The following is a 23,298-nucleotide window of genomic DNA, read 5'->3' as shown; positions in this document are numbered from 1 at the left end:
TCCTCAGTGACTCCGTGATTTTCAGTGTCAGACTCTGTTCCAGGAAGGGAAGAGTTCTAATGTCACCTGTTAAAACTGTGCTTGTAGCACCCACGAGTTGCTGCAAGGACAGGAGCTGCTGGGGGCACATTTGGCTGCTCTGCAGATGTGGAGGAGCAGCTCTGGCCGCCGTGTCCCTCGCTCTGCGCTGCCGGGCTCTCTGCTCTCCGCGCGGCTCCGGTGCTGAACCAGGACCAGGGAGCCCAGAGCCAACAGCCGGAGTGTCACATCACCCATGGCACCCCTGGGCAGCTGAAGGGGTCCCTGCACATGGCAGGGGGTGGAACAGGATGAGCTTCAAAGTCTCTCCCAACCCAAACCAGTCTGGCATTCTGGGATTCTGGGATGTTACAAAACTGCTTGAGAGTGATTTTTCGCTGCCAGTTTTGCAGCTTGGAAAGGTAGAGTTGGTATTGGACATAGAAAAACCTAGTGTAGAGTTTTTAAACCATAAAATTGGCAGAGGGCAGGGTTAGGATGGGATATTGGGCAGGAATTGTTCCCTGTGAGGGTGCTCAGGCCCTGGCACAGGTGCCCAGAGCAGCTGTGGCTGCCCCTGCATCCCTGCAAGTGTCCAAGGCCAGGCTGAACCGAGGGGCCAGGACTGGACACAGAACTCCAGCTGTGGCCTCAGCAGTGCCGAGCACAGGGGAAGAATGAGCTCCCTGCTCCTGCTGGCCACACCATTCCTGATCCAGGCCAGGATGCCACTAGCCCTCTTGGCCACCAGGGCTCTCTGCTGGCTCATGCTCAGTCAGCTGTTGGCCAGCACCCACAGGTCCCTTTCCAGCCACACCATCCCCAGCCTGTAGTGCTGCAGGGGGTTGTTGTGGCCAACTTCATCTTATCAAACTTCATCTTATTGGACTCTGCCCATCCATCCAACCATTGCAGGTCTCTGCACAGCCCTCCTCCCTTCCAACAGATGGACACGTTCTCCCAGCTTGGTGTCATCTGCAAATTCACTGATGGTGGACTCAGTCACTCGTTCAGATGATCAGTGAAGAGATTAAATAGGATTGGGCCCAACACTGATCCCTGGAATCTACCAGTCTGATACCTTGGAATTCTACCTTCCCTAAAGGGGGAGGCAGGAGGCCTTTCCTTCTGGCCATCCCTGCAGGTCAGTAAGGTTTCTGGAGGGCTGAAGTGTCAGGGAACATCTCCAGGAACTTGATGCAGGAGCAGCAGGAAGATCCTTGCAGCTTTGTATTTACACCTCACTGCCCTGCTGCCAGGATCTGCCCTGACAGGTCCTGCAGGTCTCCAGCAGCACTGAAAGATCCTCCTGGTGCTCATGGTTCCCGTGCTGTTCCTGCACCAGATCCAGGATGCTTCCAAGGAGTTTGGAATGCTGCTGGAGCTGTTGTGCCACCAGGTTTTCTGAGAGGACCGATGGATATCAATTATGATAACAGATTGATGCAGAGCCCTTGCATTGTTCATGTTAGAAATAAGTTTTATTTCTTTCCAAACCCAAAATGCTACCTGCAGCCATGAAAACCCCACTGCACTCCCCACCAACAACCATAATTGACTAATCCAGCCTTGTCAAACTTCACAACAGTACATTTCCATGGGAGGGGAAATTTTTTCCATGTGGTACATGATAGAATTGATCTCTACCCTGCAGTTCTAGTCAGCCAAGGAAGACAATTATGGTGATAAAGTTGTGTATTAGGCCTAATTTGGTGAGATATTTTCAATGTTGTCCTTAAAATGCATAATAATTCCTGCTTATGACTTTAAAACTACACAAGGTACAAGGGGCTGCACTCTGCTCTGTCTCCCCAAACTGGGGACTACAATCACAAACTGGGAACTTAAATAATCTGAACATCCCTAAGAGTCCATCTCTATAAGGCAAGCAAATCAAGGGTCCTAACATTAATGTGCAACCACATTAATGTGCACACAGTCTTATGATGTTGAGACACAAAATCTATTTATACAGGTGCATGAAACACATCTTGCGTTCAGCCAACAGCTTCAACAAATGGTCCAGAAGCAACTCAGAAATAAACAATTCCATCCAAAACTGCAGTAAAACCTCTCAAGATCCAACAGGTCTCCTAAGGTCAGGTCACAAACAAGAGGCACCATTAGCAGGGCCAAGTATGGAGGACAGTGCTTTGGCCAGCTCAGCTGACCCCTGGCTCTCCCCTCTTGACTTTTCTCAGTACCCAGCAGGTGACCCTTGAGGGAATTTTGGTTTATTCTCTCATTCTGGCCGCTTTTCCTTTTGAAATGTTTTCTTCAGAACGGTCACGTTTTACCTTTATTTCCATGGGGTCATCTGCATCATCTACAGCAAGAAATAAAGACGGAATAAAGTTTTCAAAGTCTTCCCTGACTTCAGTCAGGTGAAGACAAAAAGTATCAGAAAATGCTTCTGTTCATAGGCAACAAGAATCATGAAATCCCAAGATGGATTATGTTGGCAGAGGCCTTAAAGCTCATTTCACTCCACCCTGTGTGAGTTGAGAAGAAATTCTTCCCTGTGAGGGTGCTGAGCCCCAGCAGAGGCTGCCCAGAGCAGCTGTGGCTGCCCCTGGATCCCTGCAAGTGTCCAACACCAGGTTGGATGAGGCTTGGAGCAACCTGGGATGGTTGAAGATGTCCCTGCCCATGGCAGGGGGTGGAAACTGGATGAGCTTTAATGTCCCTTCCCACCCAAACCAGGCTGAGATTCCATATTTTACTGTGAAGGGTTCCTCTGAGCTCAGCACAGGCCCTGGGGTTTCAATTTTAAGAGCACAGGTGCCATAAGTGACACATCTGTGTGACTGGAAATACCTAATTAATTAATTACTTCAGGCTCAGCACAGTTTGAGTGTTCTAGCCTTACCTGATAATAACCTGTTATCCACTGGATTAAGCAATGTAGAAAACCATACCAAAAGATAAATTTCTTTGAACAACTCACCTCTCCAGAGTTTTGTGCTCAGTGAGAATCTCAGTATCTGCTATGGCATAGGGCAGATCATGGCACCAAGGACAAACAAGAATATTCTGGTTTACAAGAGGCAAGGGCAGAGCTGCAGAGATTTCTGCACCCTGGAGACACACCCAACCAGCCTGGGGCTGGGGAGTCAGGGCAGGTGGAGAAGATCTGGTTTTGGGAAGGCAGGCTGCAGGCAGGAGGGTGCTCCAAGGGGAGAGGGAAGGAAGAAAAGGCTCACACTGGTTCTTGCACATGGGACAGTGTTTTAACAGTAACCAGAAGAGCTGCACATGATGTCGGTATCCAAGGAAGAAAAGCATCCTGGAAAAGCACTCAAAGCCAAGCCTCAGAGCCCTGGGTTCCTGGGGACAGCCTGAGTGTCACAGCACAGGGAACCTGGGTGCTGCAGCACCTCTCACCTCTCGTGAGCTGGGCTGTTCTGTGCTGCTCCTCTCTGACCTGTTTCATCAACTGCAGGTTGTGGTCACTGGCTTCCTTGTGGTTCACCATGGGGAAGGGGTAGTCCTGACCTGGGCAATGTGGAGACAGAGCCTTTACCACACTTGGCAAGGACATTTTCCCCAGATTTGAAATACTTCCAGCTTTTCTTAAATGGAAGTGCCTAATCTGCTCCATCAAAGAGAAGAGCTCACGCTTTGACATAAGAGCCTTCAAAGATGTGTTAGAGCAGGAGTAAAAGCACAAGATGTTCAGATACTATTTAAAGCAGCCAAGCATCCAAGATGGATAAATTCAAAGGCAAAAGCATAGAGTGATCCAAGAGTTTTAGGACATAAAGTTGAGGCAAAAGTATGTGCTGTGAAATGAGACTCCAATAAAAAAATGTTAATGGAGAATGAACAGCAGGAAGGCTGTTGGATTCATCCATTTTCAGAAGATAAATGGTTTGTGATGCTTCCAACTCATACACATTTATTTTGGATAGTTAGCAGCAGGAAAATCCCTAGCAAGGAATGCAAATGAATTACCTATGATACATCCTGCTTGCTTCTGCTCTTCTTCAGATGCGGTCCAGGGCTCGTAGATGTACTTGGAGGGAAAGTTCTTTAGTATAGGCAAGTATTTCCTACAAAACAGGGATAATAGGGGGGATTATAATCCTGCAGTCAAATATTCATACATTCAGAGAAGTGTAAACCAACCTGTGCCATGTTAATATTGATATTACAATCCATGGGAAAGTTCTGATTTGTTCTCCACAAAAAAATCTGGTTTATGTTCTCAAACCTCCATAGATGATATCTTCCAAAAGTTAACTTTGCAGCATAGAATAAATGGGGTGATTTAAACAGTACTTCTGTTCTGATTTCATCAAAAATATGTTTTTAACATTTTTACTGACATTATATCCTAAACATGAATAAATTTAAAAAACAAACTAATTTTAAAGAATTGTTGCAGAATGGCAAAGTCATTTTCTGTCCCACTCTGTGAGGTACCTCAGCACAGGCTTCTCCTTGGCAATACCCAAATCTAGCCAGGATGGGAGGAAGAGATGTGGGGAAATGCAGCTCTTTGTTCAGTGTTAACACAGTGAGCCCAGGAAACCCCCAGTGCTTTCAGAGAGCCCCTCAGCACATTATGGAGAGACAAGGAAATGAGACTCTGAAGCAAAGAGGACTCAGAGTGGAAAACAAAACCTAGGTGTGTGCAACTAAAGGATGGCAGGGTTAGATGGGATATTGGGATAATTCTTCCTCTGAGGGTGGGGAGGCCCTGGCACAGGTGCCCAGAGAAGCTGTGGTTGCCCCATCCTTGGAAATGTCCAAAGCCAGGCTTGGAGAAACCTTGGGATAGTAGAAGATGTCCCTGCCCATGGCAGGGAGTGGATGAGGTTTAAGGTCCCTTCCAAGCACATCCCAGAATTCTATGAAAAGCAAGAAACAAAGTGCAGACTGGAGCAGAGAAGCTGTGGGAAGTTCCACTCAAATCCTTTGGAAAGAGGAGCCAGCCTGGTGATCAAACATGGTGCTGGAGGCAACAAGTGCTCACAAATGAACACAAGCCCTGCTCAGCCATCACTTGGAATGACAGGTATCTCTCTGCTTCTCCATGACTCAGTTTCCTCATGTGCTCAACAAAACCATTGCTTATGAGCCCTGTTTAACAGATGTGTGTTTCAAAGTGATCCAGTTCATCAGCTCCTGCCATCAGAGGAGCTTGGGAAGCTCTCGGGGAGGTGGTGGGGTGGGGAGTCCCCTGACCTGATGTAGTCACCCTGGGGGTCTGTGCGCTTCCCAAAGCGGACAGGGCAGAAGATCCGTGTGTACTGGTGGAAGAAGGCGCTGGCTGACAGCCACATCCAGTTCCCAGCATTGATGCTGTAGTCAGCATCTAAAAGCAGCTCTTCAAACACCTGCAAATCAGGGGTGGGGAAGAGAGAAACACCCCTGAAATGGCTACTTTGCAAAAAGTGGACAAAAGCAGGCTGGGAGGTGAAGGGTGGGGGTTGCTGCTGGAAGCACAGCACTGTGGGGCCTGGGCTGCCTCCTCACAGGCACACCACGAGTGCTCTCCAAAGACAGAGCAACCCAAAAACTCTGAGTTTGGAACTCTGCTACAGACTGAGCATGTCTCCACCAGTATCCTCATTATCCAAAAATCATGAGGATTTGGGGAAGGGAATGACCTCTCACAACTGCAGTGAGTGACAAAGAGATTCCATAAACCCTGAAATCCACAGGAAGGGGCAGAACTAAACTCTGCTCTGCAGAATCTCCACTGCTAGACTCAGGCTGTGCAGTGTTTCCCAGGGCCAGGCAGAACAGAGGAAAACAAAAGCCAGCAGTGAACCTTCATTCCCTCTTCCCAGCTGATCCAGAGGTCCCCCCGTGTCAGGAAGCAGGCGACAGCGTGCCGAGCCAGGTGATGGATCCAGCCCTCCTGGCGCAGCTGGGTCATGATGGCATCGATCCACGGGAACCCTGTCTGTGCCTGCAGCAGAACAGGAACATCAGCTCCCACCTCATACACTGCTTTCACAGAATCACAGGATGCTTTGGCTGGGAAGGGAAATTGAAGCCAATTCCACCCCCTGCCATGGGCAAGGAGATACTCCACTACCCCAGGTTCCTCCAAGCCCCGGCCAACCTGGCCTTGGACATTTCCAGGGATGGGGCAGCCACAGCTTCTCTGGGCGACCTGGGCTAGGGCCTCATCACCCTCACAGGGAAGAATTCTGTCCCACTATCCCATCTTAGCCTGATCTCTGTCAGCTGGAAGCCACTGCCCCTTATCCTGTGACTCCATCCCTTGTCCCAGGTCACTCTCCAGCTCTCCTAAAGCCCCTTTAGGCACTGGAAGGGTCTCTAAGGTCTCCCTGGAGCCTTCTCTTCTCCAGGCTGAACATTCCCAGCTCTGTCACACCACTGCAAGACCCCCTCAAACCACCAGGAGGGACCAATCAAGAGAAGAGGAAAGCTTCAAGCTCCAATGCAGCTGCTGTGGCCATGCACCTCATTACCGTTTTCCATTTGTGGAGCCTCTCTGCGTCCTTGTACCAGCAGATCTGGAGGCAGATGGGGTTTCCAGACATCTGGGTGAAGTTGGGGGTTGCTGATGCTACTGTATAGAAAAATTCCCTCCACAACAGCTGCCCTTGGAGTGACACTGGGGGCAGAGAGTGGTGCTTTGCCTGCGGAAGACACAAGGTGACAGCTTCAGATCACACGTATCATTGTAGCCTCACTCATTTTGCGGCAGTCAGACCTAAAAAATAAAGATTAATCTGACTACAATACTGGTTTCAAGGCACTTTAGTGTTCAAGTCAAGGAAATCAAAGATCTGATGCAATGCTGTCTGGCCCAAAGCAAAGCCAAACTGACAGACCTCAGTGTTACCTCAAACATTCCCCACCTCCCTTCCAAAACAGTTCACACCGGGATTTCTTACACCAAGCATGTGTTTATTAATGTGTTAACTGAATTCAGGTGGCTCAATCATGTCTCAAAGGAAAGTCTTAAAATGGAGGTAAAGGAGGACCTGGGTTTTTCTTGGGTTGGTTTCAAGCTCAATTTTTATTAAGAATCAAACAAGATTTCTGAAAGTGGTTTCGGTTTATACTACAATTAAAACTTGTCTAAGGCAAAACCAACTGATTTCCAGAAACAAAACTGTATAAAAATATCAAAAACTTCCCTTAACCACTAGACAAACCAAATCCTTGAATTTTAGTAATGTTTTCCTGGGCTTCCCTGCTGATCCTGGGTCTGCTTGCTCCCTATTCATAGAACCATGATTTGGGTTGGAAGGGACCTTAAAGCCCATTCCATTCCACCCCATGCCATGGGCAGGGACACCTTCCACTAGCCCAGGTTGCTCCAAGCCCTGTGCAACCTGGCCTTGGATGCTTTGAGGGATGGGGCAGCCACAGCTGCTCTGGGCAGGCTGGGCCAAGGCCTCACCACCCTCACATGGAAGAATTTCTTCCCAACATCTAATCCAAACCTGCTCTCTTTCAGTTTGAAACCATTCCCCCCTGTCCTGTCACTACAGTTCCTGATGAAAATATGAATTTAGAATATGAGTATCATGTTTCTAAAACTTAATTGGGAAGAGCTGCAGACATTCACAGGTGTTTCACAGAACATGCAGCCACTCCACAGATTCCATGGGACACTGTGAGAAGACATTAACAAAGCAGCATTTTTTGATACACAAAATCTCTACCACGATGATCCAAGTGTTAAATCTTGCCTCCCATACCAGACATGCCACAGTTTTGGATTTACTTACTTAGGACCAATTATTTGCTTACCTGAGCATAAATGTTTGACAACCTATAAAAAAATGTCCGAACTGACAGACAGCCCATACTGAAATATGGGCTCAGGCCTGTGGTGCTTGGAAACAGCGAGTTTGGGATTGTCCTTGGTTTAGCAAAACTTGTCACCCAGCCCTGAAATGAAAACAGAAATCTGGGTTCAGGCAGCACAAGATGACACATGTCCAGTAACAGAGGAAAGCTCTTGGAACTGGCTTCACTATCACCAGGGCTTGTTTGATGTCGTGCCTGGAAAACCCAAGCTGCCACCCTCCTCCAAGCCAAGCTTGACTCTGATCTCAGCCCACCTGGAGCCACTGCCATCCCCTGTGTTCCATCAGGGCTGACCTGGTCACTCAAGTGTTGCTCCAGGCGCTGCAGCCCTTCAGTCTCCCCTCCTCTCCAAGGGGAAAGGCTCTCTGGGGAAATCTTCAAATCCACAGGGAGAGGCACTCTGTAACACTCAGCCAGGCTTGGGTCAGGGGCCCTACATCTCCTGAGGTGAGAAAGAAAAATCTTTGAAAGGAGCAGCAGGAGCTAGGAGAAGGAGGCAGCCCCTGTCCATAGCACACACAAGCCTCCTCTATCACAGTCCAAACAGAGCACAGGGAATGAAAGCACAGCAAGAAATCCCAGGTTGCACTCTCCTGGGAAAGTTTATCCTGCAATTGCTCCAGAGAATTCTAGCCTGAATTCAGGGAAGAAGAACAGTCCCACCAAGTTACAGTGCTCAGAGAAGTCAGCTGCACCCATAGCTCAAACCCCTTTTAGTTCCCATCCCATACAAAAGTCTCAGAGGCAGCTCCTCTCCAGTTGCTCCCAGCAATATAATACTCAAGTTCTAGAAGGGAACCAAGAGCCTCCTCAGACCCTAAACACAATTATGGTGCTGCCTGTGCCTCTGAGGTCACTCTGGAGAGGTTTCACAGAATCCCAGACTGGTTTGGGTTGGAAGGGACATCAAAGGCCATTCCATTCCACTCCCTGCCATGGGCAGGGACACCTTCCACTAGCCCAGGTTGCTCCAAGGCCTGTCCAGCCTGACCTTGGATATCTCCAGGCATGGGACAGCCACAGCTTCTCTGGGCAGCCTGGGCCAGGGCCTCGCCACCCTCACATGGAAGAATTTATTCCCAACATCTAATCCAAAGCTTCTCTCTCTCTCAGTTTCATAGGGAAGGAGGCAGATCAGCTTCCTGGGCAACTCCAGCTGCTCGTTCCTAACCAAGGTGGGGGCTCTCCAAGAGCACAGCCCTCAGCAGTCCCCCCACATCTCCTCAGCCTCAGCTGCTGTGGCTTCCCAATATGACTGGAAGAGTATCAGTTTGGTTTTTCTTCCCCCTTGTAAAACACAGATGAAGAGGCCCAAGGAAGTGCTGGCAGCATAGAGATTTCTCACAACCCATGAAGGAGCTCAGACATCAACAGATCTTTGTACTCACCTGGACAAACCTGAACTTAGCCCTGCTGCAGACACCTACAGAGGTGGGGCCAGTGCAGCTCTCAGAGCACTGACATAGCTCAGGCCTGCTGGGAAGCACGTGAACCACTTACCTCTCCTCAGCATTAATTTTAAAAGTCCAAACAAATTAGGCAAGAAAGGGAAAAAAACAGTACTAGAAAAAAATATAGGAACTTATATATCCCAGTACTCACATGAGTTTTGTCATCGGACTGTCTGAGGACAGCATTAGGAATTAACATCAGGAATTAACAGGACTCCCCCAGGATGGGAAGATCCAAGCCTGGATTGGTGGCACTGAGCTGAGGCCATGCAGGAGGCACCTGACATTGAATCCCAAGTACCTGCAGTCCCATTCCAGCTCTCTCCTGCCTCAGTCTTACCTCCCTTTGGATCACTGACCTCCCCTCATGCAGAGCTAAACACAAGACATCTTGACTCTGAGCTTCTTCTCAAGTCCTGGCAGACATGAGCTCAGTCCCTCTTTCTCATATGGCTGAGGGGAGGAGAGATTAAAGCCAGGAGGGAACAGTAGGATTATTCCACTGAACTTCCTGTGTAAAAAAAAACTATAGTGGTTCATCCAATTCCTGTCCAAAATCTTGAGAGAAATGTAGAACATGCCTTTGAGTAAATTCCCCAGGCTTGCCTCTGTAGGAGTTTGACATCTCATAAAAGCTTTTCTCAAAGTGCCTTAGCAAAAGCTTAAGACTTTTATGGAATCACAGAATCATTAAGGTTGGAAAAGACATTTGAATTATTGAACCCAACCATTATTTTGTGAGCTGTCCCACATGGTGGGAAATCTGCTGCACAATACCAAAAGAGATGACTATCAGAGCTGCTGGAGTCTGAGACACAGTGTGAGCCCTTTGTCTCTGATGTCTGGCTCTGACATCCAGGAGAACACTGAATTTCACAGAACATGAAATTTATGGGCATGTTTTCATGGTGATACATGAAAACAAAAAGCTAAAAGTGTGAGTGTGTAGATTAGAGAGTCTTTTAAGTCACTGGGTGAAAAAGTAAGTTTAGAGTTTAAACTAGTTTAGAAAGCAGAAGACAAGGTGGAGGATTTAGAGTGTTGTCTCTTGTCCTTCTTTCTTCTTCATGTTTTTCCTCTAGAGGTTTTTGGGCAGTGATTGGATAGAAAATGCCACAGTGCAGCACACAGGTGATGGGTCATTGGGTCATTAAGAAAAATAATATATGTGTCTATTGTTAATTGGATAAGAATAAGTATAAAGATAAAAAGGCTGCACACTCTGGGGCCATTTTGTGCCATCAGAGCAAAAATGTGCCAGGTTGTAGCGATTTGAACTTGTGCAGAAAGTCTGGAGAGACCTGCCAAGTTTTGTGATAACATCCTAATAAACACCAGAAGCAAGATCCTAACGAGCTTTGGAGTTTTCTCCCTGACCCAGAGAACTGAGATAAACAGAACTCCCCATGAGGGGGTATTCTGAAGGAGCCCAGCCCAGAAGAGACTGGGAAATCCACGTGGGAGGAGAAGTACAGTAGAATCAGAGAGAGAAAAAAAAGATTAAAGAAGTTATAAGACCATTCCACCACCTGCTCTCCCCTCCCAACAGTCACATCCCCTTATATAGAATCAATAACCCTCCATGCACAGAAATAAAACAAGAAAACATCTAAAATGCCTCATTATCGTTTGGCCCTGGCTGCTCTTTTGGGCAGAGAAAGAGGACCAGCAATTCCCACTCCCTGGCTGATACTTACTGGAAGTCTTCAGCTGTGAGGTTTCGGACAGGCATCTCAGGGTCACCAAGCAGAGACAGAATGTGAAGGAACCTCTTGTAAGTTAATGGGGGACTCCCACCATTTATGTCCAAAATCCTTAAAAGAAAACCAAGATCTCTTTCCACACAGCAGAAACCAAGGAAGAAGCTGGAACTGACAGTGGACAAGAAGGTGACACCACAGGCTATAACAACTCCATTAGTGCAAGTGATTGTGGAAATTACAGATTTTACAAGTAAAACTCTCCTGGGTGAATGTACATCTATCCCAAGAGCAGTTTCTCAGGACCTAAGACAACAAAACTGGGATCAGGATTGCAGCCATGGCTTCACCTGCACAGCTACACACAGCCAGAACACACAGGGCAGGGTGTGGGACACCTCTCATGTCACAAAAAAAAACGTTCAGGGCAGTAAATAACTGTCCTCTCTGAGCAATTACCTGTGCAAACAGCTTCAAGACAGCAAGTTACACACATCCATTCATTTACATAATTTAGGGATTTTGCACAATTGGAGCATTAGGGCTGGCTTAGTTATTACTGCTTTCCTTCTTAGTGATTTTAATATCTTCAGTCATTCAGCACAGATAACAGCTTGGATCCAAGTGTATTCAGACACCAGTGAAAGCTGTTCTGAAAGAATTTGAAAAAATCTAACATCAAAAACTCTTTACCATATTTAACAGAACTTTTACAAGTCCTATTAAGTATGTTAGAGAATTTCTTCCACTCTATTTAAAAGAGTAAGTCTTTAGATGAATTAAACTGCCCAAAAGGAAAAATTTAACCAGCTCTTTAGGCTGAAACCCTAAAACCTGTGCACAATCTCTTCTGTTCCTTCCAAGACAGCAACACACAAAGTTTCTCCAGCAAACGTTCACCTCAGACAGTCCAAACATTTTCTCCAAAGGAAAAACCAAGACACTTGGCCTATGCTGTTCTAAAGTGACTTTCCTGGAAACACCTGTGGCTTTGAGGCAGTCACGTACCGCTGGGTATTGTACAGGCTGTGGCCCACCAGGGAAAGCACCTCGAAGCCCAGCTCTGCCCCCAGGCGCCGGATGTTGGCCTCCATCTCCTTGTAAAACGGCTCCATCTCTGCATCCAGCGTCACCTGCGTGATATTCCACTTCTGGATGTGATCCCTAAGAACAGTCTCATACTCCCCTTGAATAACCAGCAAGCAGGAGCCCATCTGGCCCAAGTTTTTGTGGAGATCCTCAAGGGACTGGAGCAGGAAGTGCCAGCGCAGGGCCCCGATGTGCATGGAGGAGGTCAGGAATGCTCTGTCCAGGATGTACACGGGGTACAGGGCCTCTGAGGACTCCAGGGCAGCCAGCAGCACTGGGTTGTCGTGGAGCCGCAGCTCCTTCCGGAAAAGGTGAATGGTGCGATGCAGCATGCTGCCTACAGGAGGAAGGGAACCCTTGGGTTCCAGGATAACAAACCCCTATAAAGAACAAAGTCAATTAACAATTAGAAATAGAGCTCAAAAAAAATCCTCCGCAGTTTTTACCACAAACTTCTTGCTCTGGTAAGTTTTCATGAGAGAGAAATGCAGGAACAAGACCAAACCTCTCCTCTGGTCCCATCACTCAGCAGCAGGATCACCACCCAGCTCCACAGAGAATAGTCTCTGCCCACAAATGAGTCACTCAAATTCTAAAATTAAATCCCTCAGTTAAATTACATCCCAATAACACTCACCAGAAGGAAGAAATCAAAACAGATAGAGCTGCCAGAGCTCCATTTAGGGCTTTTTAACACTTTTTAACCCCACAGATGTGGCTGTCAGCAAAACCTCTGGAAATCATGATTTAAAGGAGGTCCACAGGAGCAATCAGCTCATCAGAGACCTAATACAATACTCCCTCTTCCAGGTGATTTTAGGAGGAGACATCTGAATTTATGGATTTCACAGAATCCCAGACTGGTTTGGGTTGGAAGGGACATTAAAGACCATCCTGTTCCACCCCCTGCCATGGGCAGGGACATCTTCCACCAGCCTAGGTTGCTCCAAGTCCCGTCCAACCTGGCCTTGGACACTTCCAGGGATGGGGCAGCCACAGCTTCCCTGAGCAACCTGGACCAGAGCCTCATCACCCTCACAGGGAAGAATTTCTTCAAATATCCCATCTCACCCTGCCCTCCAGCAGTGGGAAGCCATTCCCCCTTGTCTTGTTCCTCCAGATCCTTGTCCAAAAATCCCTCTCTAGCTCTCTTGGAGCCCCTTTAGGCACTGGAAGGGGCTCTGAGGTCTCCCCTTTTCTCCTCTGGGCTATCCCCAGCCCTCGCAGCCTGCCTCCAGAGCAGAGCTGGGTGTGGTAATGACACAAACCTACTCTTGGTTCATACATTACTCCCCTTTGAGCCAGTTCAGCTGAGTTCAGAGGGTTGTCAGGAGTGCTGACCTTGGGTGTTAGGCTGAAGTGGCTCAGGGTACAGTTTGGGAGGCAGCTCCCAAGCTCTGGCTGCCCTATTCAGGACAATGAACTCAGCAGATGTCAGGAAGAAAGGAGAAGCCCAGCAGCAGCTCCTAAACTCCCTTTCCCACATAAAATTGGGAAAGTTCAACACCCAACTGTAGGTGGGTCCTCACCTGCTACTAATATTGAGCCTTACCCTCAGAGGAGAATTAAGAGATTAGGGATTAGCAAAGAACCAAACAATCTTTAATCCAGCTCAGCTCTTCCAGCCAAACAGCTTCACTCAGCCCTTCACTAATGGCTGCACCAGGCAATTCAGCCCTTGTCCCTGCTTAACCCACATCCAGCAGCTTTTCCAGAAATCTGATTTTCTCCATTCCCAAACACATGCACCAGCAGCACCCAGACAGACCAACTTTGTTACAATGCCCCAGTAAGGTCCCACACTCACGAGCATGGGGTGCAGCCCAAGGCAGGGCTGGGCTGTGTGGGGTGCTCTGCCCTGCACCCACTTCCTGGGAGAACCAGAAAAACAAGATGACTCCTGCTGCTCAGAGGAGCACCCAGCTGGCATTTTTGGGTACTGAACCATGCAAACTGTGCTGGTAGAGTCCCCTGCACCCTATGCACCAGCTAGCCTCACAGAAGGACTGCCCCAGTCAGGGGCTCCAAGGCCCCCACAGGCTTTGGGGCTGTCCCAAACCCTGTGGGCCCACATGGTCTGCAGGGTCACCCCAAATCCAGACACCCCACGATGTTTGTGGGATCTCACTCACCCTTTGCCCCTTGGTCTCACACACTTGGGACTGCTCTGAGCCCAGTGCCCCACACAGCCCATGGGATGGCCCCAGGACCCAAGCCACCCCATCCCATGATGGCATCTCCACAGAAGCAGTAGGGAGCAGGATCAAACCACAACAGGGACTGGGCGCAGGACAGGTGGGCCCCAGGTCAGGGCCTGGGTGGGCTGTAGGGTCTGAGTTAAGGGCAGCTCTGGGGATCACACTAAAGGGGGCTGGGAGAATCAGAGCTGGGGGGACAAGGATTTAATTAAAAGAGGCTGAGAGGAGCAGGGGCTCCATTAAAAGGGGCTGAAGGTCACTGGGGAGGAAGGGAGCCTTGAGCCAAAGAAGTGTCAAAGCTGGGTGAGGAGCTGGGTGGGAAGGAATGGAGGGGGATCACTTGTCCAAGCCATGGGCGGTGTAGAAACCAGTGACTCAAGTCCATTCGCCCAGCAAGGCTGGGCAGACTCCCTGCCACAACCAGATCACATCTTTTCCCCAAAAATCAGCCAGGCAGGCAGAAGATACACCTCACACGGGATTCATCCCTGCACTTTGGGACAGGTGCACCAAGACAGAAAGGGAAAACCAGGCCTTACTTTGAGGGCTGCACAGCTGATGCTGTCCAGGGTCTTTACAACCCACCACCCTAAAAGGAGGAGGTCACACAGTCACTGATCCCAGCTCTCCCACTGCTGAGCATTTGTCTCCACAGGCAGGAATGTGCTGGAAGGATGCAAGGGCTGTCAGTGGCACTATCCAAAACCCACTGTGCTGCTCCTGTTCCTACAGGCATCCAGAAATGAGATGACCAGGTTTAAACACCCCTAAACACCATAAATATCTGCACTGAGGTGGATTCCGCATCAAAGACGGTCTAAGCCACTCAAGTTTTTGTGTAACTCCCAAGAAGAAGGATTGCAGGCAGCTCCTCTCTGGTCCCACTGGCCCTTGGAGCTGGCAGAGCCAGATGGGGCAGGGACAGACCAAGACCTAGGAACTGGGAAGACAAAATTTTAACAGTTTAATTTCCTCTGTGGGGCACTCTCCATTGTCAAATGCTCATTGACTATATCCTGGCTGCTTCAGAAGTAATAATGAAACAGATAAACACAGGTTCAGACATCTGGAGAGAGTAGCCTCACAGCTGCTCTCTGAAACGACAGTCTAGGCTTGGGAAGTGGAATAATTATCACCATTAAGTTGATTACTGTTATTCTGATTTGATAGACTTGAGAACAATTCTTAACTGGGATGTAAGAATTTAAGTTTTGCGTAAGTCTGGTTCCATAATACCACTCTCCACACGGAGCCAGACCTGAGGCTACTGTTGATTCCAACCTCTAAGTTATTTTCCCTGCTTGAATACTTGAATACGTATTTACCACGGTACTGGATACAGCTTTGATGCAAGAAAATGGCATATCGAGTCAGAGGAGAAAATAAGATCCAAATCCATCCAAGAGTAGGGGTTTGAATGGGGCTTCTCCTGCAGCGGGTGGAGAACCGAGAGTCTGTACCCACGGGGGCCGGGGGAGGGTGGGGGAGACGGGCTGAGGCTCCAGGACCTCCTGCCCGGACCCCTCACACAGGGGGGCAGTGGCGAGGAGGGAACGGGGGAGGGCGGCCCCTGCGCCTGTCCCGCAGCAGCTGGGGGCGAACGGGCCAGCCTGGCCTCCATTTCTCCCTGAGGGGGCTCCTGCCTTTACCTCCTTCCCCACGGGCTGCGGTGGCGGCGGGCGCGGCGCCGGTTCCTCGCCCCACGGGGCTGCTTACATAACGCCGGCCAAGACGGGTGGGTTACGCAAGGACCGCTCCCAGCGGGGCCCTGCCCGCTGTCCGCGGAGGTTTAACGCGGTTCAGGGTGGGAGGGCCCAGGGCTGGAACATCCCAGAGGATCCCGGAGGGTCCCAGAGCAGCTCCGGCCCCGCGCCCGCCTCCCCACTGCGACCTTAAGCCACGCCCCCAGCGCGTGAGGGGCGGGGCTTGGGTTCCCGCCCGCAGCGTTTACCAATGGCAGTGCTCCTATTCAAATGAGGGGGCGGGGCTGAGCGCCAGGGCAGCCCAATCAGCGCCCGAGAGGCGGGCCAGGGGGCGGGGCTTCCTGCCAGGCATCCGCCCGTTGCCACGTGATAGCGGAAGTCCAGCCCCCGCCGCGCGCCGCCTCACGGGTCTGGGCGGGGCCTGGTCATTGTGGCGGGAGCGTTAATTAGTTAGAGAAGGTAATTAGCAGAGAGGGTGGAGGTCGTTACGAAAGGTTTGTGTGAGGGCTCTTGGAGGAGTGAGGTTGTGGGTGGCCTTTCCCATCCTTGGGGAGTGGGAAACGGGGCGCAGTTCTTGTGCGGGGGTAATTAGGTAATTAGGCTGAGGGGTAATTAATTTGGCTGATGAAGGAGAGTGAAACGCTTCTTCAGAGGGGATAGTTGGAGTAGGGGTGCAGTAGAACTGAGGGGTGCTGGGGCCGGGGAGTCTGTGTGCTGTTAATGGTGCCTGAGGGAAAGGATAATCCCTGGAGGGGCAGTTCGGCCTAGGGAGGTGTCCCCCGCCTTAGGGTGGGGGTTAGGGCTGTGCTGGGTTACCGTGCCAGGTTCCTCTCGGGGTGACTGGCAGTTGTCCCCGTGTCCCTGTCCACGAGGACTGGGGAGGAAGAGCAGACCCTTGTTTTAGGAGTATCAGGAGTATTCCTGTGGCAGGGAGTGGCCCATCCCTGGAGCAGCTTTCCCCCTGCACAGGAAGGGAGAGATGGGGCCTTTGGCTAGAAAGGGGCACTGATGGGTGGCCCCAGCAGGGCAGCGGGTACCTTAACTATGAAGGGACACAGTGGTCCCAGGGCAGATGTTACAGTCCCATAAGGGGTTTAGAGCCTGCTCATGGTCTTCCCAGTTCATCAGGGTTTGTTAAACCCCAGCATTTATTAGAATCATCTGGGGACTGAAGGGATGGATTATAAAGGGTCTCACGCTCCTCTTCCAGCTGGGTGCAAAAGCAGCTCCAGGAACTGGCTTAGCATCTCTGTGACTCTCATACCACATCAGGATAACAGTTCAAAACCCAGGTCCTTAGCCAAAAAGAGTTCTCAATTTAAAGTGCTATTTTTGAAAATCCAGGTTTATCAGGAGTAGAACTTGGTCTCAGAGCACCATGCAGAGAGCATCACGGCTGACAAGGGAGCTCTCGCTCCTGGCTACAGAGCCACCTCCGGGTATCACCTGCTGGCAGAACGGGCAGGTCAATAACCTGCAGGCACGTACGTACCTTGGGGGCTCCCAAAGGCTGGGTTGCAGTTTGCTGCTGGGTCTGTGCATGCTTTGGGCTTGTGGAAGAAGCTCTATGTGGAAGTGTTGGATTTTAGTTTCCTTTAAACATGGCTTGGCCAGTGCCTTGGCTGGTCTGCCCTTAGTTTTGATTGTTGGGGAGTGGAACTGTATTGAGTTCCCGGGTGCAGGATCATGTCCAGGGAGGCTACAGTTACTGGTGACCAGCATGGGGCTCCAACGAGATGAGCTTCTGCTCAGGAAACCATTTATTCAACACAGGAACAAACTCAGCTTAGATCCAGAGATGGAGAGCCCCAAACAAAGGCAGGATGGTGGGTTTTATGGGACAGAACCAGGGTAGAGTTTAAGGTCTGGGTCTGATAGGAACATAGCAAGGGAGAAACCCCAGGGGCACAGAAGCAATCCAGGCACCCTGGACTGCCACCCCATGAGGGTCTAGGGTGGAGAAACTCTTCCCTGCCTCACAGGGCCCATCCCCTGAGACAGAGGGATGGAGTTTACACTTCCCTGGCTTTAAAGACATACCTCTCACTTTAATGATTCTTATCTGAAACGAAATCTTTGCCCCTCTGGGCTGGGCCCCTCACAGAACTGGTCTTACATTGTCCTCTGTTAGGGTAGTGAGGCCCTGGCACAGGTTGCCCAGAGAAGCTATGGCAGTCTCATCCCTGCAAGTGTCCAGGTTAGATGAGGCTTGGAGCATCCTGGAACTGGATGGTCTTTAATGTCCCTCCCAACCCTTAACATTCTATGATTCTGTCACCTGAGCAGCTCTGTAACTGTGGGGGGTATGTGGGGACTGCTGGACAACGAGATGATCTTGAAGGTCCCTTCTAACCCAAACCGTTCTGTAATCCTGATTTTGAATGTAATTTTTGTATTTTTATCTTACTCCTAAAGAAATTCTAGGAGGTGTGGACACACCTTATGAGAAAGGAATATTCAACCTGGAAATCATAGTTCCCGAAAGGTAAGTGGGCAATAGACTCTAGCTAGATTAATTAAGAAGGAATTTTCCCCTGTGAGGGTGGGGAGGCCCTGGCACAGGGTGCCCACAGAAGCTGTGGCTGCCCCATCCCTGGAAGTGTCCAAGGCCAGGTTGGGCAGGGCTTAGAGTATCCGGGATAGTGGAAGGTGTCCCTGCCATGGCAGGGGGTGGAGCAAAATACACTTTAATGTCCTTTCCACCCCAAACCAGGCTGATTCTCTGGTGTAGTCCTGCTCTAAATGAGTAAACTGATGTAAGGTATTTGCTGTAAATGCTAACATGTGAGTCTTTCCTTTATCCTCTCAACAAGGAATTGAGACCCTCTTTTTAAGGAATGTAATTTTTCTAGTAGCTGATACACTTACTTCACATTGAACACTAAAGATGTGTGATGAAAAACCTAAAAGTGTAATGGTAAGACTTTTGCCTTGTCATGCTTTCTCAAAGCTTTCTGGAAGGAGTTTTTTCATCAGTACAAAGTTTATGTTGTTCCCTTGTGGAAAGCTACCCAGAGAAGTGTTAGTCAGACACAGCTGGCAGCAGCAAAGGCAGAGCACTGCCTCCGAAGATTTGTGGGGAAGGGTGTCATGTAGGCTGGGAGGAGGAAATGATGGAATTGCTTGGGAGGCAAAACAGCTGGTCCTGTAGGCATAATAATAACTTGTTTCTTAATGCTTATACCTTCAGGTACCCATTTGAGCCACCAAAGATTCGCTTCCTGACCCCCATCTACCATCCTAACATTGACTCTGCTGGAAGGATTTGCCTGGATGTTCTTAAGTTACCCCCGAAGGTAAGACAGTGCTTGGGTGTGGGTAAGTGAGCCTGGGCAGGATAATGAACTCCTTATTTGCTTCTTCTAAAAGCCTGATTGAATGTCTGTTTGCTCCTGACTTATTTACAGGGAGCAGGGAGTGAAGTTTTGAGTGGCATCTCCTTTGTTTAGAGCCAGAACATGATGTTCTTTGTTCCATATAAGTTTCCAAGGCTTTAAAGATTGGAGTCAAAAGGCATTAGGTCTGGAAATGAGTTGCCCCAACACAGCAGAGATGTGCAGGATACAGCCCATAGAATCATGGAATTGAGAGTGGGTCTGGTGTTTTCCATGGGGCATTAGGTGCTGGAAGTCCCAGGGCAGATGTGGGCAGGCTGGGTTGAAGTGCTGTGGGTTCTGAGGTGTCTCTGGGTTGCTGTGTGCTGGTTTCTCTCTCTGAGCTGCTGCTCCTGTCCTGTTTCCTTGCAGGGTGCATGGAGGCCTTCCCTGAACATTTCCACCCTGCTGACCTCTATCCAGCTGCTGATGGCAGAGCCCAACCCTGATGACCCTCTCATGGCCGATATTGTACGTGAGCTCCTCTTCCTCTCTCCTGGCCATGGACACGGGTGGGGAGGGAGTGGTGGGCTGCATTTATCTGGATTCACTACTCTTTGACATAATAATAATAATTATAAAATAATCTGCTTCACTCTGGATTGACACACTAGGAGTGTGGCCTGACCTGGGTCAGCTAGGGCATCCCTGGGCTTTCCTGAGGCAGCTGAAGCCAGAAGAGATGGTCAAGGTCTTGTCTTCAAGCCACTATCTTCAGTGCAAATGGCAGCACAAGTTCTTCAAGCAAACTAAGTGAATTTTACACTTTTATGCTTGTTGCAGTTTTAGTGTGGTTTAGGACTCCTAAAGCCAGACTTGGTCCCAGCTTCTCAGTGACAGGTATCCAATCAAATCTGTCTTTGTCTTGCTCTTCCCATTTAGTCCTCAGAGTACAAGTACAACAGGCAGCTATTCCTGCTCAATGCCAGGGAATGGACCAAGAAGTACGCAGGGCAGTCAAGGGTAAGGACCATGCTCTGCTCACTTGGTGTAACTCCCTCTTGGTCTACAGTCCTTTTACGTTCCTCCTTCACAATTGCTTTGTTCTTTCCTTCCTCCCCTTCTGCTCTGTGCTTTGGATCTGTATTTAATTTCATTATTTTTTTTTTAAACTCAGTACATTCTCTCCTTCCAATTCAATGTGCTTATTCACTAATAAATGCCATGCTGCTCGAGGAGGAGGAGGGAGAGATGGATAAACCCTTCCAGGGATCCTGCAGCCCTGTTCTCCCTCAGCTCTGTTCCCTGTTCTCCTGTGCCTGATGCCTACCTGCACTTGTTCTCCACCTGCTCATCCATTCCCTGACTGGTCTCCCTATTCCCTGGTGGAGTTCAGCCTTTCTCCCATCATCCTTCCTCTCTTCCTGCCTCCTTTCCTCTCTGTAACCTCACCAGTGAGTCTCATAAAAACAAAATCACACTTAAGCAGATCAAAACCTTTGCCCAAAAGTCAGTTACCTTTAGGCCTTCTCCCTTCCCTAGGTGCCTTCCCTCCCTGCACCTGTTTTGGGTAGCACCCTTTCTGGATGGGGATATCTTCCCTGTGAGCCATGCTCACTGCTCCAGCTCTGAAGGCATTTCCAAGTTAATTGTGGTTGTCAGGAGGGCACAGAGTGAAGCCATCTCTGCAATAACACACAGAGCCCTAGAGTGACCCAGCTGATCTGTGTGTGTTCTACTGCTCTGCTCAGTCATTATCTTGCTCTCCTGTCATCCCCTTTCCTAAAAATCCCAGCAGCAGGAACAGAATAACAAAGGCTCACTTTGTAAGAGCCAGAGTACAGTTGGCTCTGACCTTGGTGGAGCACAGGGCTTTCCAATGCTGTAAAATTAAATTATTCACAGCTCTTTTATTTCTTGGGTTATCACAGGCTTCCAAGCCTTTGGAAGAGAAAATCATCCAAAGTGAAACAAGCACCAGCAATGAATTTGTCATGCAGAAGAGAAAAGGGGTTGACATCAGTAGGAAGGAGAAGAAATCCCGCCCAGATTCCTGAGGGGGCTTTGTTCTCTTCAGGCTGTCACTGTCGCCTTCCTCTCACACAGGTACAAGATCCCCTTTGGTCTGCCTTTAAAGAGCTGCACCAGCTTTGGGTTTCTGTTTCCTTGGGGGTGTTACTCTTTGCAAAAAGTTCCGTTATATTAATAAAATATAAAGCTTTAATTTATATCTATTTTTCCATTTTGTTGACTGGGTGTTTTGGAATATTTGAAAGAAAAGGTGTGTTGATGTGGCACAGCCTGGTTTTTGGTAGCAGGAAAGGGCCACAGGAGCAGCTTCTGTGACAAGCTGCTGGAAGCTTCCACCATCTCTGACAAAGCCAATCTCTGATGGCTCTGAAGACGGATGGGCTGCTGGCCCAGTTAGAGAGGTTGGTAACACCTCTGTGATGACCTGTTCAAGGAGAAAATGGTGCAGTGGCTGCGGGCAGGAGGGCAGGGTGGTGTCTTCCCCTTCCTGTGCCCCACACGAGGAGAGGTGTTAAAGGTGCTGGGATAGCAGCAATGGAAACGGAACATGGAACCTGGATGAGATCAGCTCCTCAGCCCTGCAGGATCTTGCAAGAGTACCTACAGGCAGCAGGTTTTCTTCCAGTCAGAGAAGAGGAGGGAGAAGTGGGAACATGTGAGAGGAAACAGCATGGCAGCACCAAGGTCAGTGTGGGAAGAGGTGCTCCAAGCATCGGAGACTCCTCTGCAAGCCATGGTGAGGACCAAGGTGAAACAAACTGTCCCCCAGTAATGCGTGAAGTCTACAGGGGATGCAGAAATTCACAGCCCAGGAGAAAAGGGCTCATGCTGGAATGGGTGGATGCCAGAGAAAGCTGTAATCCAGTGGGAGACCCAAATAGAGAGAGAGGGTCCTTGCTCCCAAACTAGAGCAGCCTGTCCTTAAAAGATTACATGCCCATGGATGAGTGACCCACACCACAGCAATTTTGGGAAAACTGCCCCTGGGAGGGACCTCCCAGCATATCAGAGAAAAGACTCTGCTCCCTGAGCAAACAGAAGATCTCAAGTGATGAACTGAGCAAAACCCCACACCCTGTCTCCCTGTGGGAAAGAGGGAGGGGCCAGGGGAGAAAAAGGTGTTTACTTCTCATTATTCTCCTCTGACTCTGTTAATAATAAAATCACTTTATACCTTTAAATTTGAACCTGTTTTGCCTTTAGTATTTTTTTTCTCCCAGTCATTAACTCATGAGCCCTTTGGTTTTTTCCCCTGTCCTCTGCCCAACAGGGTAAGCAACAACTTTCATGCCTGGCATTTGGCCAGTGTCAAACCACAACACAAGGAAAACTACGACCACTGCTTCAGCTTCCAGTTTCCAACTTTAGAGACATGGGAACAGCACCAAGTAGTTCAGTTTCTATTTTCACAACCAACTGAGAGCAGGAGCTGAGCAGCAGACAGGTCAGAAACAGCTGGTGGGAATCCTTTCCCAGGAAACTCTTAGTTTTCCATGTGACTTCAAGGGCTGTCATTAAACTCAAGTCTTACAAATCTGGCTCTCCAGAGCAGGTTCCAGTTGGACCATTTAGGATAACCTGGATTGTGTCGTGGCTCTGTTATGACTCCAGGAGGTGGCCAGTGACAAGAACCAGCTCACAGCAGGTGAGGAAGAGCCCAAAGGATTCCCAGAGATCTGTGAGGGTGGACGTGGAAGAGTGGGATGTCAGCAATGGGATGTGTGGGGTGAAGAGTGCAAGAGGATTGGTCTAAGGAGGACAATTCTTGGTGCTTCCACAAAGGGAAGGGCTGGCAGCAGATCACAGTAGGAGCAAGCTTGGGCTCTTGCTCTGCAGGTTGCCCACTGGGAATTTAACCCATATCCTGTCCCTGCTCCCAGGAAAGCAAGTCAGGCCCATCTCTGGAGCAGAGACAGGACTCAACGAGGTTTCCAATGCCTGCAAGCAGTGAAGCTCAGCGATGAGCTGATCTCTGCTGGGTGAGGAAGGGC

At 49.3% G+C, this 23,298-nt stretch overlaps 2 protein-coding genes across 7 annotated transcripts; one reads left to right on the top strand and one right to left on the bottom strand.

Annotated features, from left to right (window-relative positions):
• Window positions 1-1,477: 1,477 nt before the first annotated feature.
• Window positions 1,478-16,151, bottom strand: LOC102105265 (cryptochrome-1-like). 2 transcript variants are annotated; one of them, XM_014258915.2, is made up of 11 exons: window positions 15,909-16,151; window positions 11,981-12,441; window positions 10,970-11,086; window positions 8,116-8,263; window positions 7,762-7,902; window positions 6,468-6,638; window positions 5,798-5,938; window positions 5,209-5,360; window positions 3,973-4,070; window positions 3,403-3,513; window positions 1,478-2,344 (listed from the first exon to the last, which is right to left on the bottom strand). In XM_014258915.2, exons 2-11 carry the CDS (start codon window positions 12,391-12,393, stop codon window positions 2,253-2,255), a joined length of 1,584 nt encoding a protein of 527 aa, XP_014114390.1. In that variant the 5' UTR covers window positions 12,394-12,441; window positions 15,909-16,151; the 3' UTR covers window positions 1,478-2,252. The 2 variants fall into 2 exon arrangements, with proteins under 2 accessions (XP_014114390.1, XP_087923312.1); XM_088067186.1 differs by lacking the exon at window positions 10,970-11,086.
• A 180-nt stretch (window positions 16,152-16,331) lies between these two features.
• On the top strand, window positions 16,332-21,500 carry UBE2T (ubiquitin conjugating enzyme E2 T). Of its 5 annotated transcripts, none has more exons than XM_005530204.3 (7): window positions 16,332-16,421; window positions 17,307-17,446; window positions 18,378-18,447; window positions 19,153-19,258; window positions 19,709-19,807; window positions 20,219-20,299; window positions 21,208-21,500. In XM_005530204.3, the coding sequence occupies exons 2-7, from the start codon at window positions 17,341-17,343 to the stop codon at window positions 21,331-21,333; spliced, it is 588 nt and encodes a 195-aa protein (XP_005530261.1). In that variant the 5' UTR covers window positions 16,332-16,421; window positions 17,307-17,340; the 3' UTR covers window positions 21,334-21,500. The 5 variants fall into 5 exon arrangements, with proteins under 5 accessions (XP_005530261.1, XP_087923259.1, XP_087923258.1 ...); XM_088067133.1 differs by having other exon boundaries at window positions 16,371-16,456; XM_088067132.1 differs by lacking the exon at window positions 16,332-16,421 and adding an exon at window positions 16,471-16,554.
• The last annotated feature ends 1,798 nt before the right edge of the window (window positions 21,501-23,298 follow it).

Source organism: Pseudopodoces humilis, chromosome 26 (assembly GCF_049639895.1).
Source record: "Pseudopodoces humilis isolate 2021_Gansu_Grassland_sample_001 chromosome 26, ASM4963989v1, whole genome shotgun sequence".
NCBI classification, from domain to species: domain Eukaryota; kingdom Metazoa; phylum Chordata; class Aves; order Passeriformes; family Paridae; genus Pseudopodoces; species Pseudopodoces humilis.
The sequence above is the reverse complement of the archived record's forward strand: the minus strand, read 5'-3'. Positions and strand labels throughout refer to the sequence as shown.